Here is a 14,288-nt window from a genome sequence, read left to right on the forward strand (position 1 = left end):
TCTATACTACCAACAGGGATGGGAGGGGAGACACAGCAGTGACACACTAGCCCAAGGCTCTGTCTGTCACCAGACTTCCAGCCCCATCTACCAGGTTCTACCTCCCCTGACTTGGAGCACATGGCATGCCTGGAGATCTACTTCCAGCCAGCCCAGCAAAATGAGACTGTTTGAAGGGCACCCCATATAAGGTGGAAGCACTTTGAGGTACAGAACCCTCTCCCACACTTGACATTGGGCCATCAGACCCCAATCTGAGATCCATTTCATTATCTGAATTGGTCCGTTACACAAATGCTCTCTCCTCTCCTCCCTACCTCGCAATTTCCAAATGTTTGAGTCAAGATTATTTCATCGATCTAACTGAATCACTTAGTTAAACTGTACTCTCAGACTATTAAGAAAGACCAGTTGTCTGACTTTATGCCAAGGATGGCAAAACAGGAAAAGGAAACTCAGGGGAAGTTTTAAGTTCATAACTTTTCATGTTTTGCCCTTCCTGTAAAATTAAGCTCAGTTTAAAACTTACCCATGCACCCACTTTTCTCCATGACTTTGGGACAGGTTAGCAAGGCTGCAGCTTCTGCGTTCTTGGACTCCACCCCACATTTAGGTGAGGCCGTTTTTTTAAGAGCAGATATGCCCCAAGGTCTGGACATGCCAGGGCCCTCACCTCACTTGCATGTGACTCCTATGAGGACACCTACCCTGTCTGTGTTATTTTCTCTGTCCTTCTGTCAGTCCTTTAGGAATCAGCCACTTGCCCTCAAGCTCTCAGTTTTCTTCCCAGTAAAAGGGGTAGAAGCCCATGGCCTCTAAGGTAACGCTCAAGTACTAGGTTCAGAAAATCTTCAGATTTATTATGATACTGGTAAAAAGCAATCATAGCAAGTCTATTAAATTGTGCCTATTTTTAATCTTGTAAGAATTTTCTAAATTTAAAACATAGATAATAGTGAGTCTAGCATAAATTTTCTATTGAGAAACCATGTGAGAACATAAGTTTGAATTATAATAGGACATCAATACCACTGGAAGACCAAAATTGAATGGCCACATTTATACTTCTGAGGTGTCTGTAAGAGAGGGCCTTATCAGGCAGATGATTATAATAGTAAAATTAAAAAAAAAATCTTTAAGAGAGGTAAGTAAAAACTTTTTTGCAAATGACTAAGTCACAAAGGGCTATTGAGATATATACTACCAAAGAAGGTGCTAGAATCTTTCTGTTACACTAAAAAGAAACAACAGGCCCAGATAGAGCACTTCATACCAGGGCCCAAAGACTTAGTACCTCACTTCATTGCAGTTTCAGCCTCTCCTAAACATGGAATTCTAAACCAGTCTCTCTGGAGTTTCCTAATAAGCGCTAATGACTTTGCAGAAATAATCTTTTCTTTTGCTAATATCCTGTCTCGATATAAACATACCCATTTTGTACAAACTCATTGAAACTATCTACTTGTTAGATGGGATGCTGCCTGGTTCCTGAGACATTTCATAGTCATTTCGATCTCTAAATTTATTTTGGATGAATTTTGTTCCTTAATAATTGTTAGGAATCTTGATTATTTGAGTGATTCTTGTATGATCTGGACTAAAACAAGAGGATTCTCTGACTAGTCTGGATTCTACTTAAAGGAACTGGTCTATATTCTGTTTGGCCACAAGAGGGCAATGTTCCTCTGACTAATGCCCATGAGGGTTCCTTCCTCGCTCTCCTGGATTTTACTCAAAGGAACTGGCCTATATTCTATTTGACCACAAGGGGGCGATGTTCACTTAGCTAAAGCGGATGAAGGTTTCTTCATCACCAGCAATGACATACCCGATCTGTTTTGTCTTTATATGTACAATAAGGTGCCACAGGGAAGACTGGAAGATTTGAGGTTGAGGGTCAGGTCTTGTGGATGTGGTATCTGGAGGAAGGAATGCTTACTCTATCAAGCAATATGTTTGAACTCCACCTGCAAGGCTGATTGCAGCTGTTTCTTTCCAGAGGCTTTTTGGGAGCAAACATATTAAGGGAAACAATCTTTATGATTTTTAATAGGAGCAGTGGGAACCTTCTGGGAAAGAAGAAATAGGTTTTACAAAATGAATAAAATCAGGCACACAGGCTTCCTGCAATAGTCACCACGCCCTGGTGAACTCTGATGGAGTGGCAACATTGGTGTGTCAGGTCTGGGGGTGTCTGAGGAGCTGTCTGGTGTGTGTCGGGGCCACCTGTTACCTGCAGATGTCACAGATGTGTAGACAATAGACAGCAATGTGACTCCACTTGGGAAACTGCCCTGACTGCACCGTGGGCCTGGCTCTGCCCCATGCGACCCAGGACAGATCATTTCCTTTCTCTGGACCTCAGTTTGCATTCTGAAAACAGGCAGTTTGGAAGCAGTCACTTCTAAGGTCTTGTCTGTTTTTAAAGGTTCAATTATCTGAACACTACCTGATAGGTTGCACTGCTGCCAGGTCGCTGGGCAAAGAGCCTTGTCCAGAGCTTGATGTAGCTGCCAGTGATGCCCTGGGGTTTTGATTGGTGGGCTGGGGACTTGGAGACACAACAGGTGGCAAGGGGGTAGAGAGGCCTGGGTTGTGCTTGTCAATTGGTCTCCTCTGGGAAAGCAGAGGTGATGGGTGGCACCTCACCAACAGGTAATGTCCAAAAACCTTCTGGAGGAGTCTTCCTTTGTTTGGGTCCTTTTCAGTTAGGAAGTCAAAAGTGGTACTGAAGTAACAATCATTCTGCCTGCTGGTTCTGTTACCCCCCTCCAACCAGCTTTTGGTCATCAGTAAGGCCTCTCATAATTGCTTAATTATTTCCTATTTCATGCCTTAATAATGCATGATAAGCCATGTGATTCAAATAAAGTGATCCACAGAATAAATAGAGAAGCTTAGGCCTTGGAATAGGTACAGCTTGAAAACGCTGTCTCCTCCTTTCATGCCTGCAGCTCGTACTCTGAAGCTAAGTTTTAGCCCATGTCAGGCCTAAGGATGTCTTTTAATTCAAAGAAGAGTTTAAATTCACTTATTAGATCTGCAATTGTAAATCAACTTTTTTTTTTTTTTCCACATATCAGCTCACCATATTATATCAGATTTCAACTTCCAGGAAACCTTTTTTTCTTGGAAACTCATAACAGGCCCTCAGAACAAGATTGTTTCTGTCTGATATGGGTGAGTTATAAAATGATCGCTGGTTGTTAGGTTTCCTGGGGAGAGGGGCGAAAGGCACTCCTGGTGAAAGTTCATGGAGAAAGAGAACATTCCCCCAGTGTTTGGTATGGGAATAGCCCAGGCAATCCATTCTTTAAAAATAAGAATGTTTTGGGAATTTGCATGAATTTAGTAGCTGGGATTATGAAAATATCCTTTCTTTCCAAATGCATGTCTGAAATTTTATGTTTTTTTCTTCTGCAAATCTCTCATTTATGTGATTCCCACATAAATAAATTTCAATTTATAATTCCATCAGTACTTCCATATAATACTCAAACATCACCCTCTTTTAGTGGGGAGGGGCAATATAGTATCAACACATTTAATTGTAGAAAGAACAACTACTACTTGAAAACATACAGAGCCACAAACTGAGCAGACAGTAGCTACTAAAATGGCAGGTTAGATTTCACGGAGAAGCAGACAGACTTGGGCCACCCTGAGCTGATGTGAGAGCATTGATACAGCCAATGGATTTATGCTTAAAAGCAGGTCATGGAATTGGGCTGGTTTATGTCAATTTCAGTTTCCGATTGATGCTAAATAGCAACTCTTTTTACTTTATTGTTCCTAGATTGCTCCCTTGATGTAAATAATTTGAGATTTTGAAACCAGCTTAGGAGCCATTCTCCACCTTCAGTTCGTGGGCTTCAAAGGACAGCTGAATTTGGAGACGTCAAGCCATTTAATTTAGGATGGTCTGATAATTCCTAAATGCATTTCTTGGTCCATAAGTGTTGTTTACATTTAATTTTTTTTTTAAAGATTTATTTATTTATTTATACAAGCCCTGGGTACAGTCAGAAGCGCGGGAGGGCGAGAGAATTCACCAGAGCCAGAGCAGGGAGCAGAACAGGCAGAAGGACCGAAGCACACTGCTGAGGGGAGCAGCGGGCGGCAGGAGAGGTCTGCGCGCCATGTGGGACCCTCCTCCGGTGGCCGGGGAGCAGCCGGGGATGGAACCCGCGCTGCAGAGGCTGCTGGCAGCTTCGCAACCCAGCGCTCAACCGCTGTGCCACCGGGGAGGCCCGTTTACATTTAATTTTACAGATGGATTATCAAATGCTATGTTTAAGGCCCAGAACTGTGTCCCCCACTCATGAGTAGCATTTTGCATCAGGGCTTATCACTTACTGATTAATTTTTGTCACAGAATAAATCAATTAATATGTACATGAAGTCCTGTAATTATAGAACACAAAGCACATGCTAATTATTATGTTCCTTAATAGGGAAAACTGCTTAAACTGCCTAAGATTGTCTTAGCATTTTAAATCTAATTTTTGTAGACTTTGCATATGATATTGGCCTAAATTGCTGGAAGTCTTCTGGAACCATCTGAGGAAGGTGTGTCCCAGTATTAATTTCTCATTCACTTAGAAAAATACACAAACAAAACCACTCATTTTCAGCTCCCTTTATCTATATACATAAAATGTAGACACTTCTGTTTCCTCCATTGCTGTTCTTTCTTGCTCCCAATTGTGAGATCTTCACCTTTATATTAGAAATAAATGGAATCTATATTTCTTGATATTTCTTCCCTGGACTATTCCCCTGGGAAGAAAATAAACAGGCTTCCTGCTACTCTCCACCTTATTGGCGATCTCTTTTTCCTGGTAAAAGGATAAATTATCCCTAAGCCAGTTGAGTAGTATTCTCAGTAATTTTCTATCACCTTTTCCAGTTACTGTATTAGTATGTAGATGAATAATTATATAACTATATCCTTACTCCAGTTTTGGATCATACTTCAAAGAAAAATAGAACTGCCCTTAATTAGTATCCCTTCCTCCACAATTCATACCATCCTGTTCTTTCTCTTAGTCTATATCGTTTTTGAAGTATGCCTGCAGTTAAGAAGTTTAAAAAAGAACTACCTTACAGACACACTACATGTCTTTTAATATAGGTGATGTGAGCAGATGTAAGAGGCAGCTAGTGGGATTCAGAAAAGAGAAAATTACATCGTAAAGCAGAGTCCTGGGAGGACAGGCACCTCATAGGGATTTTGATCCTTTATACTTAGTGAAATCTAACTGAAAAATCCCTTTGAAAATCAGACTGGGTGATGGAGGTGGGTGAATGACCTTCCTTAAAGGCTTAGATTGGCCAATGGCTGGGCCTGGGGGGCAGAGGCACAGCTGTCCTATTAGCCAGCCTCCCTGTTCTTTCAGGACAGATACCAGCATACAGTCTCTCTCAGGGGGATAAGATCTTACTGATTATTTTAGAAAAACTCAGAAACATTTTATTGCACACAAAAAACAAATATCTTGGTAAGGACTACAAACTGGATGAGTGCACTTTTCACTTTCCCCCTGTTAACTTTCTAAGGCATTTTAAGGCTGAATAAATGAAACACAACTGGGAGACTTGAGGGAAGAAAAAATGGGTTTGTTGAGGGCAGGTTTGTTTATGCCATGAAATGGGGCAGATGTAGGAAAGATGTGCTCTTGGTAAAATGGTTATTGAATGTGCAGATTACACAGTATCTGTCCAATACTGTTTGTTACCCTGTTTCGAGAGAACTGTGGCTCCTACACTCACAGAGGAGAAAATCCTTCATTAAGGTTGTGTGGACATGTGGGGAAGGTTTCCAGGGGCCTCCAGAGATTGTTTTTTCCTTATCCTTTTGTCGTTACTAGCAAAGGTCCAGCTGGTTAATAGGTACATTATAAGCTGCCCCAGGGCCTTTGCTTGGCCTTTTGAGGGAAGAATTAAAAGGTGGCTACAGGACATCTAAGGCCAGTTCTAGCCAACCACTTCCTAAGAGATGAAGAAATTGTGCTCTGTGTTTTGACCTTACTTGGTAGCTTTCTCTGAGTATATTCTATGGACTTCAGTAAAGAATTATAGTAGACTTGTAGTGGGTGTGTGTGTGCGTGTACACATGTGTGTAACATGGGAGAAGTGCCATCATCTGCTTTATCCTTTGGAGTGAAACCAGTACTTTATGGGGATACTGTTAAGGGTTCACAGTCCAAGCAACTCTGCAAGGGATGGTGTGAGGCAAAGGGACAAGCACTTGACTAAGATTAAAACAAAGTCCCCTGTGCGTCATTCTTCCCATCTATTTAATGGGAATAATAATATATAATAATAACATAATAATTCTACTTCATAGAATTCTTGTGAAGCTAAAATAAGCTAAACTGCATAGAAGGCTTAGATTGGTGCTCTGTGCCTGGTCATCACCAATTCTTAGCTATTAATAATTCATTATTAATAATCAAAGGATATGAGCTCTAATCCAGGTTCTTCACTAACTACCTAATACAATTTGCTTATGTTCAGGCCTTGCATTTCAGCCTCCTTAGCTATAAAATAGGAATAATCCTACTTAATCCAAACCTACTGGCTTTCCCTCACCCTTCCCCCATCACATTAGACGATCCATGCAAGCAAATAGACTGGGAAAACAAAATGTCAGCAGAATGGAGAGCACGTGTGTGTTTTAGTTCCTCTGTCTCCAAGGCTTGCTGAGCTGTGCTCGCCCATTCTGTGCGGCGGTGCAGATGGGCAGCCGTCCATGGTGGCAGGAGCTAGCAAATGAAGGCGCCTCTTGTAGTGAGTCAGACAGCATGGAAAATAGCTCTTCAATCAGTGAGGGGCAAATGAAAAACTACAGGTGATGGCATAAATCCACAGGGCATGGGGAAAAGCCTAGAGATCCACTATCCAAAAGCATTATGTCCACCAAAGCATCTAAAACCACAGAGACTGGAGATCAAACTGCAGCTGCGTCATAAGCAGAGATGTCAGAGTTAGACACGAGCACTGTGTCCTGCAATGAGGGGTCTGGCAGGGACAGGGATACTCCGGCAGCTCATGCAAAACAGAGGCACTTTCTAATCACAGGAAGCAGTCAAGACAGGGCCTCCGACCTGCAGTCGAGAGGGTTCTTACCTTTTTGACATCCCTGACCAAGTGGTACAATGTATTTGAGGGCCCATGTCTCTGAAAACAATAAAGAAGAATCAAATGGTTTTGCTAGTCAGGGGCTCTCATTGGCGAGGCAGGAAGGATCTGGAAGGAGGGGTCTGGCTGGTGGAGGGGCAGAGTGTCAAGATGGACCTTGTTCTAGTTGCTCAGTTGTACCTGTCTTTTTGGAACAAACACACTGGCAGATTTTTGGATTGGGGTTTCTTAAGAAAAAGCACTTGAGGTTCTAGGTTCAAATTTTACAAAGGAGGACATCAACTCTGTTAACAGCTGGGCCAAAACACTGCTTAGGGGACAAGTTTTGCAGCATGAAGGAGACAAAGGGGCCAATTCCAGCACTGGAAATACACTCTGACACATTGCATTGACAATTTGTTTACTATCCACAATGAAGGAGAGATTGTCTAAAGCTGGGGTTGGCAAGCTTTTGCTGTGCGCGGCTGGATGACACTACTTTATACTTTGTGGGTCATGCAGTCTTCATACAACCGTCCTGACTGTCCTCGTGCCCAAGCAACCAAGACAGCAGGTCAGCGAATGAGCATGCGGTGTTTCAGTAATGCTTTATTTATGGACATGGAAAGAGAGTCAAATTTCTCTGAAGTTAATAGGTCACAAAAATATCATTCCTCTTTGATTTTCTTTCAACCACTAAAAAAATGCCCCCCCCCCAAAAAAACATTCAGAACTTGTAAATCATAGAAAAAAACCAAGCAGCTCACTGGATTTGACCTTGGGGGGTAGTTTGCTATAATGTGACCTAGAGAAAAAGCCATGTGCTTGGGGGAAACCAGTGGTTTGGGGAACAATATGCTTATGTAAGGCTAGAATTGAGTAAAATGGCTTGTCATCCTATTGGCTTTCAGGAATAGGAATGCTAGATAAAACACAGGATGCCCAGTTAAATTTGATTTCCAGACAATGAAAAATTTGTAATGCAAGTGTGTCCCATGAAAATTTGGGACATACTTATACAAAAAAAAAAAAAATGTTGTTTTATCTGAAGTTCAAATTTAACTGGGTATTCTGAATTTTTATTTGCTAAATCTGGTGACCCCACTGGGGGATATCAAGCAGTGATGGCAAATCCTTACCCATTATTATAACACACCCAAGTATGGAGACAACCCTTGCTACCTGTCATTCATAGGGACATATTTATTAGAATTGTTTTCACTGAGGGACGTATTGTTGTACAGGGATAAAAATGTGGGCTCTAGGTCAGGCTGCCTGGCTCCAAGCCCTGTGCTGCTGCTTACTACCTGTGACCACAGGCAAGCTACCTAACAATGACTCAGTCTTATCACCTCTAAAATGGGAATAAAGAAGCCATTTATCTGAAAGAGTTGTTTTGAAGATTTAATGATAAAATGTCTCTAAAACTATTAATAGAATGCTTCACATTCAACGAACATTAACTATTGCTATAACTGGGTCATGTATTGTCCCACAATTCTCTATAGAATATCTTGGGGAACCACCACTAGTTAACTGAAGCCGTAAAATCTATTGGCCTTTCTCAATCTAGAACTTCGCTATTTCTTTTCTTTCTTTTCAATCATTGGAATAAATCACTCTACAGCCTTGGTTCACTAATGGATACACAAATCATTCAATTCTATTTTATTGAGAACCCTGTTAATCTTCCCCACCTTTATTGAGAGATAATTAACAGATAACATTGTGTAAGTTTAAGATGTGGAATGTGATAATTCAATATATGTGTATATTGCAAAATGTTTACCACCAGTAAAGTTAACGAACACAGCCTTGACCTCACATAAGTACCTATTCACTGCTGTTCTTATGGTGAGAACATCAGTGCTCACGCTCAGAGCAGCTCTCAAGTATGTAACACAGTATTGTTAACCAGAGTTACCATGAGACATAAGGTCACTGGAACCTACTCAGCTTATAACTGAAAGTTTGTACCCCCTGACTGATAGCTCCCAATTTCTCCCACCCCTCAGTTCCTGCCAACCACCATTCTATTCTTGTTTCTATGAGTTTTGTGTTTTTACATGTCACATAAGTGAGGTCATACAGTATTTGTCTTTCTCTGTGTGACTTATTTCACTTAGCATAATGCCCTCGAAGTCTATCCATGTTGTAGCAAATGTTAGGATTTCCTTCCTTTTTATGATTTAATAATATTCTAATACATATGTAAGTATAGATGTGTCTGTTTATATATATACACACATATGTGTGTGTGTTACATTTTCTTTATCCATTCATCCAGGGACACAGATTATTTCCTGGTCTTGGCTATTGTGAATAATACTGCCAGCTCATTGTGGTTTTGATTTCTCTTTCCCTGATGATCAGTGACACTGGACACCTTTTCATGGATTTGTTGGCCATTTGTATATCTTTAGAAAAATGTCCTTTCAAGTCCTCTTCATTTTTTAATCAGATTTTTTCCTTTGTTTGCGTTTGAGTTGTTTGAGTTCCTTCAATATTTTGGATGTTAACTCCTCATCAGATACATGGTTTGCAAATGTTTTCTCTAATTATGTAGGTTGCCTGGTAATTTTGTTGATTGTTTCTTTATCTAAGCTTTTTGGTTTGATGTAATCCCACTTCCTTACTTTGCCTTTTGCTTTTTGGTGTCAAACCCAAAAAATCATTGTCAAGATTAACGTCAAGGAGGCCTCTCCCACCCCCCACCCCACCCCTGTTTTTTTTAAGTTTTATGGTTCTAGTTTTAGGCTTAAGTGCTTAAGTCTTTAATGCTTTATGTGTTAATTTTAATGAATGGTGTCAGAGAGGTGTCTAATCTCTTACTTTTGCATGTGAATATCCATTTTTTAAAATGACATTCATTGAAGAGAACATACTTTCCCCATTGAATATTGTGGGTTTATTTCTGGGCTGTCAGTTTTATTCCATTGGTCTATATGTCTGTTTTGATTGTTATGGCTTTGTAATATTGTTTGGAATCAGGAAACATGAAGCCTCCAACTTTGTTCTTTCTCAGGATTGCTTGGTTACTGGGATTTTTTGTGATTCCTTGAGTATTTTAGGATCGCTTTTTCTATTTCAGTGAAAAATGCCATTGGAATTTTGATAAGGATTAAATTGAATCTGTAGGTGGCCTTAGGATATTTAAACAGTATCCAGTCTTCCAATTCTTGAATATAGGAAATCTTTCAACTTATTTGTGTCTTCATCAACTTATTCCATCAATGCTTTATAGTTTTTGGTATATAGATCTTTCACTTCCTTGATTAAATTTATTCCTTAGTATTTTATTCTTCTCGATGCTATTGTAAATGACTTTGTCTTTTAATTTTTTTTCAGATACTTCATTGTTAGTATATGGACATACAATTAATATTTTGTATGTTAATTTTGTATCCTGTAACTTTACTGAATTTGTTTATTCTAGTAGTTTTTTTGCTGGAGTTTCTAGAATTTTCTATATATAAGATCATGTCATCAGCGAACAACCTTACTTTTTTTCCTGGTTTGAATGCCTGCTATTTCTTTTCTTGTGTAATTGCATGCCAGAGACTTCCAGCACTGTGTAGCATAGGAGTGGTGAGAGTAGGCACCTTTGTCTTGTTCCTGTTTTTAGAGGGAACATTTTTTGACCTTTTACTGCTGAATATGACATTTGCTGTGGATTTCTCTTTTATGACCTTTATTATGTTGAGGTATGGCCCTTTTATATCCAATTTGTTAACGTGAAATGATGTTGAATTGTGCTAATTTTTTTTTTACTTCTATTGAGATTATCAGTGGTTTTAAAATGTCTTTCATTCTATCAATGTGGCACATCATGTTTATTAACTTGCCTATGTGGAACCATTTTTTAATCCCACAGATAAATCTCAACCATAGTTTATGGCCATTTTAATGTACTGTTGAATTTGGTTGGCTAGTATTTTACTGAGATTTTTTTTAAGATTTATTTATTCATGCATGCAAAAACCGGGGTACAGGCCAGATGTGTGGGAGGGTGAGAGGACTCAGGAGAGACAGAGCAGGAACAGAACAGGCAGACTGACTGAAATACACTGCTGAGGGGAGCAGCGGCCAAGACAGGAGAAGTCTGCTGTGCCATGTGGGTATCTCTGCAGCTGGCCAGGATGGAACCCGTGCTGCAGAGGCTGCAGACAGCTTCACAGTGCTGCGTTCAACTGCCTGTGCTACCGGGGAGGCCCCTTTATTGAGAAGTTTTACATCCATATTTATCAGAGCTATTAGCCTGTAATTTTCTTTTCTTGTAGTATCTTTAGTGGCTTTGGTTTCAGGTAATGCTGGACTCCTAAAATGAGTTTGGGAATATTTTCTCTTTTCTACTTTTTAAGAGTTGAAAAGTTGTTCCCTTCTGTTCTTTGCACTTTTCCTTTGGGAATTGGTGATTTTCCATAGTGATGTACTTTATCTTGTTTGTCTCTACCATTAGTTTTGTTTTGTGGCTACTCTGAGGCTGACTTGAAATATCACATAGATGTAACCACCTGTTTTAGGCTAATATCAGCTTAATTTTGCATACAAGAACTCTCATTTTTTTATTACTCCTCTCATTTTATGTTTTTCATGTCAAAATTTATACCTTTTTATGTTGTGTATCCATTAAAAAATTACCATAGCTATACTTTTCTACAAAGTACCTTTGTCCTATAGCTTTTATGCTAGATTTAAACTTAAGTAAATACTTAAGTGTTTACTTAAGTAACCACCATACTGCAGTGTTAGACTATTGGGAATCTATTCCACTCTTACCTTTAAGAGTGTGTTGCATATTTTCATGTTACTAATTATTGTACTTTCATTTCAGTTTGAAACACTGCTTTCAACATTTCTTGTAGGGAGGTTTAGTGATGAACTCCCTCAGATTTTGTTCATTTGGGAAATCTTTATCTCACCTTCATTTCTAAAGTACAGCCTTGCTGGGTGAAGTTCCTGAAATTTTTTTTTTTCTATTAGCACTTCAAATATATCATCTTACACTTTCCTGTTGTAGAAGGTTTCTGCTAAGAAATGAGAGAAAAATATCTTTTCCTCTTGTTTCTTTAAAAATTCTTAATGTCTTCGATTTTAGGCAGTTTTTATTATAATTTGTCTTGGAGAAAATGATTTGGATTGAAATTTTGGAGTGATTTATAGCTTCATGAATTTGCCCAGATTTGGGAAGTTCTCAGCCATTATTTTAAAAGATAAATATTCTTTTCTTCCTCTCTTTCTAGGACTCCAGTGATGCCAAGATTTTTTTCTTTGAATATTGTCACATAAATTCCACAGGCATCTTCATTTCCTTTATTATTTTTCCTTCTCAGAAAATATAATTTCAAATAATCTGTGTTCAAGCGCATGGATTCTTTCTTTGACTTGGAACTCTCATTAAATTCTTCAGTTCAGTCACTGTATTTTTTAACTTTAAAAATTGTGTTTGGTTCTTTTTTATATTAGACTTTTCATATTGTTCTTGTATTGTTTTCCAGATTTCATCAAACTGCTTATTTGTATTCTTTTGTAGATTTTTAAGCATCTGTAGAATGTTCAACATTTTGAATTTTTTGTTGGATAGCTCATGTATCTCCATTTCTCTGGGGTCAATTACTGCAAGTTACTGTGTTCCTTTGCTGATGGTGTGTTTCCCTGCTTCTCCATGATCCTTGTAGCCTTTCATGAATGTCTGTACATTTGAAAGAGCAATCACCTCTTCCAGAATTTGTGGAGTAACATTGGTAAGAAAAGACCTTAACCTGCAGAGAAGGGCATGCTGGGCCCCAATGCTAGTGGTGCAGGGTGCCAGGTGGGGGTGTGTGGTCATTCTGGGTCTGCCATGGGCATGATGTTTTGTCAGCTCAGCCCACTGGAATCCCCAGTGTCAACAAATACTTGGTCATTGGCAACTGCTCCAGGAGGTCTGCAGTGGCTGCATGGGCTATTAACATCCTCAGGAGAACCTTCAGGTGCAATGTTAGGGACCAGGGCAGGCCACACTGGTGACCGGAGCGTGTACACACACTCAGCAAGGGAGGCCAATTGCAAATGCCTGTGGCAGTTCTGGGGCTGGTTGCAAACATGCACACAATGATGGGGACCAAGTGCAGGCACACTGGCAGCTGCAGGGGCCCTAGTTGTTAGGATGCATTCCTGTGGTTATGTGGCATCACTGTGGATGTGTACAGAGTTGTGGAGTCCAGTGACAGGAGTCAGGCTAGTGGGGTACAGGTACACAGCTTGGGGGCTAGTTGCAAGCAAGCCTCCCAGTGCTGCCCAGTGACAGAAGCCAGGCCTGGAGCTAGACTCTCAAGCAGCTGTCAGTGTCTTGGCTGCTGACGTGCACTCCTATGGCTGCAGTCTGTGGGCACCCATCACTGAACCTCTGAACAGGCTAGGGTGTGTAGGGGCACGCTGGTGCACAACAGGGGCTTCTAGCTGCAGGTGAGCCCCGCGGTGCAGAGTACTGACAGGAGAAGGGGCTGAATCTAGGTCCACGCATTTCGCAGCATTTTTCACAGGTGTGTGCAGTGGAGACTGGTGATGGGTGTCAGGCGGCGCACGCAGGTGCACAGCTGAAGGTGCGAGCCTCGGGTGCGCAAGTGGTGGTTGGGGTCAGCCTTGGGGGTCTAGGCGGGCAGTTGCTCTTGGCGCAGCCCTAGAGGCCTAGCTAGCTGCAGGCGCGGATTCCAGGCTGTAGCAGGGCCAAGGGAGAGGGAACAGATGTGGCTTGGGCCCCAGGCTCCGTGAGCAGCGCGGGAGAGGGAGCAGGTAGGTATTCAGGTGGCTGCCGTCTGTCAAGGTGAATACCTGTGGGGTGAAAACTGGTGAAACCTGCAAGAGGGCCCGTGGTGGCTGGAGTGGCTGTTGGTCGTTATTGGTGAAAGCTGGGGTCCTCCGCAGCGCTGGTCCCTGGACACTGCGGCCATTTGTGCCTCGTGGTTCTTCCTTGCGCCCAGGTGTCCCCATGTGCCTCAGCTCTGCGGAGTCTGGTGGGGTAGAATGGAAACACAGCCTCTGTGTGGGGGTTCCCAAAGAGGGGGAAGCTGGTCACCCTGCTCTCCCTTCGGGACAGGGGACCTCTTGGTTGGGGAGTCGCCTCTCGCAGCGCTGGGCAGTGCCGGGCGTGGGGTGATGCAGGCACAATGAAGCTGTTGTTCTCT

At 41.3% G+C, this 14,288-nt stretch overlaps 1 protein-coding gene across 11 annotated transcripts in view; it reads right to left on the reverse strand.

Moving 5' to 3' along the window:
- The window catches only part of TRPM3 (transient receptor potential cation channel subfamily M member 3), a 512,968-nt gene that overhangs the window by 89,406 nt on the left and 409,274 nt on the right, over positions 1 to 14,288 (reverse strand). For all 11 annotated transcript variants that reach the window (XM_054689399.1, XM_054689395.1, XM_054689398.1 and 8 more), the window contains one exon: positions 7,132 to 7,182. In XM_054689399.1, the coding sequence (XP_054545374.1) occupies positions 7,132 to 7,182 (51 nt within the window). The remainder of the gene's footprint in view (positions 1 to 7,131; positions 7,183 to 14,288) is intronic.

The sequence above is a fragment of the Talpa occidentalis genome, unplaced genomic scaffold (genome assembly GCF_014898055.3).
Source record: "Talpa occidentalis isolate TD23 unplaced genomic scaffold, MPIMG_talOcc4v2.1 talOcc4.7, whole genome shotgun sequence".
In the NCBI taxonomy this organism is placed as follows: Eukaryota; Metazoa; Chordata; class Mammalia; order Eulipotyphla; family Talpidae; genus Talpa; species Talpa occidentalis.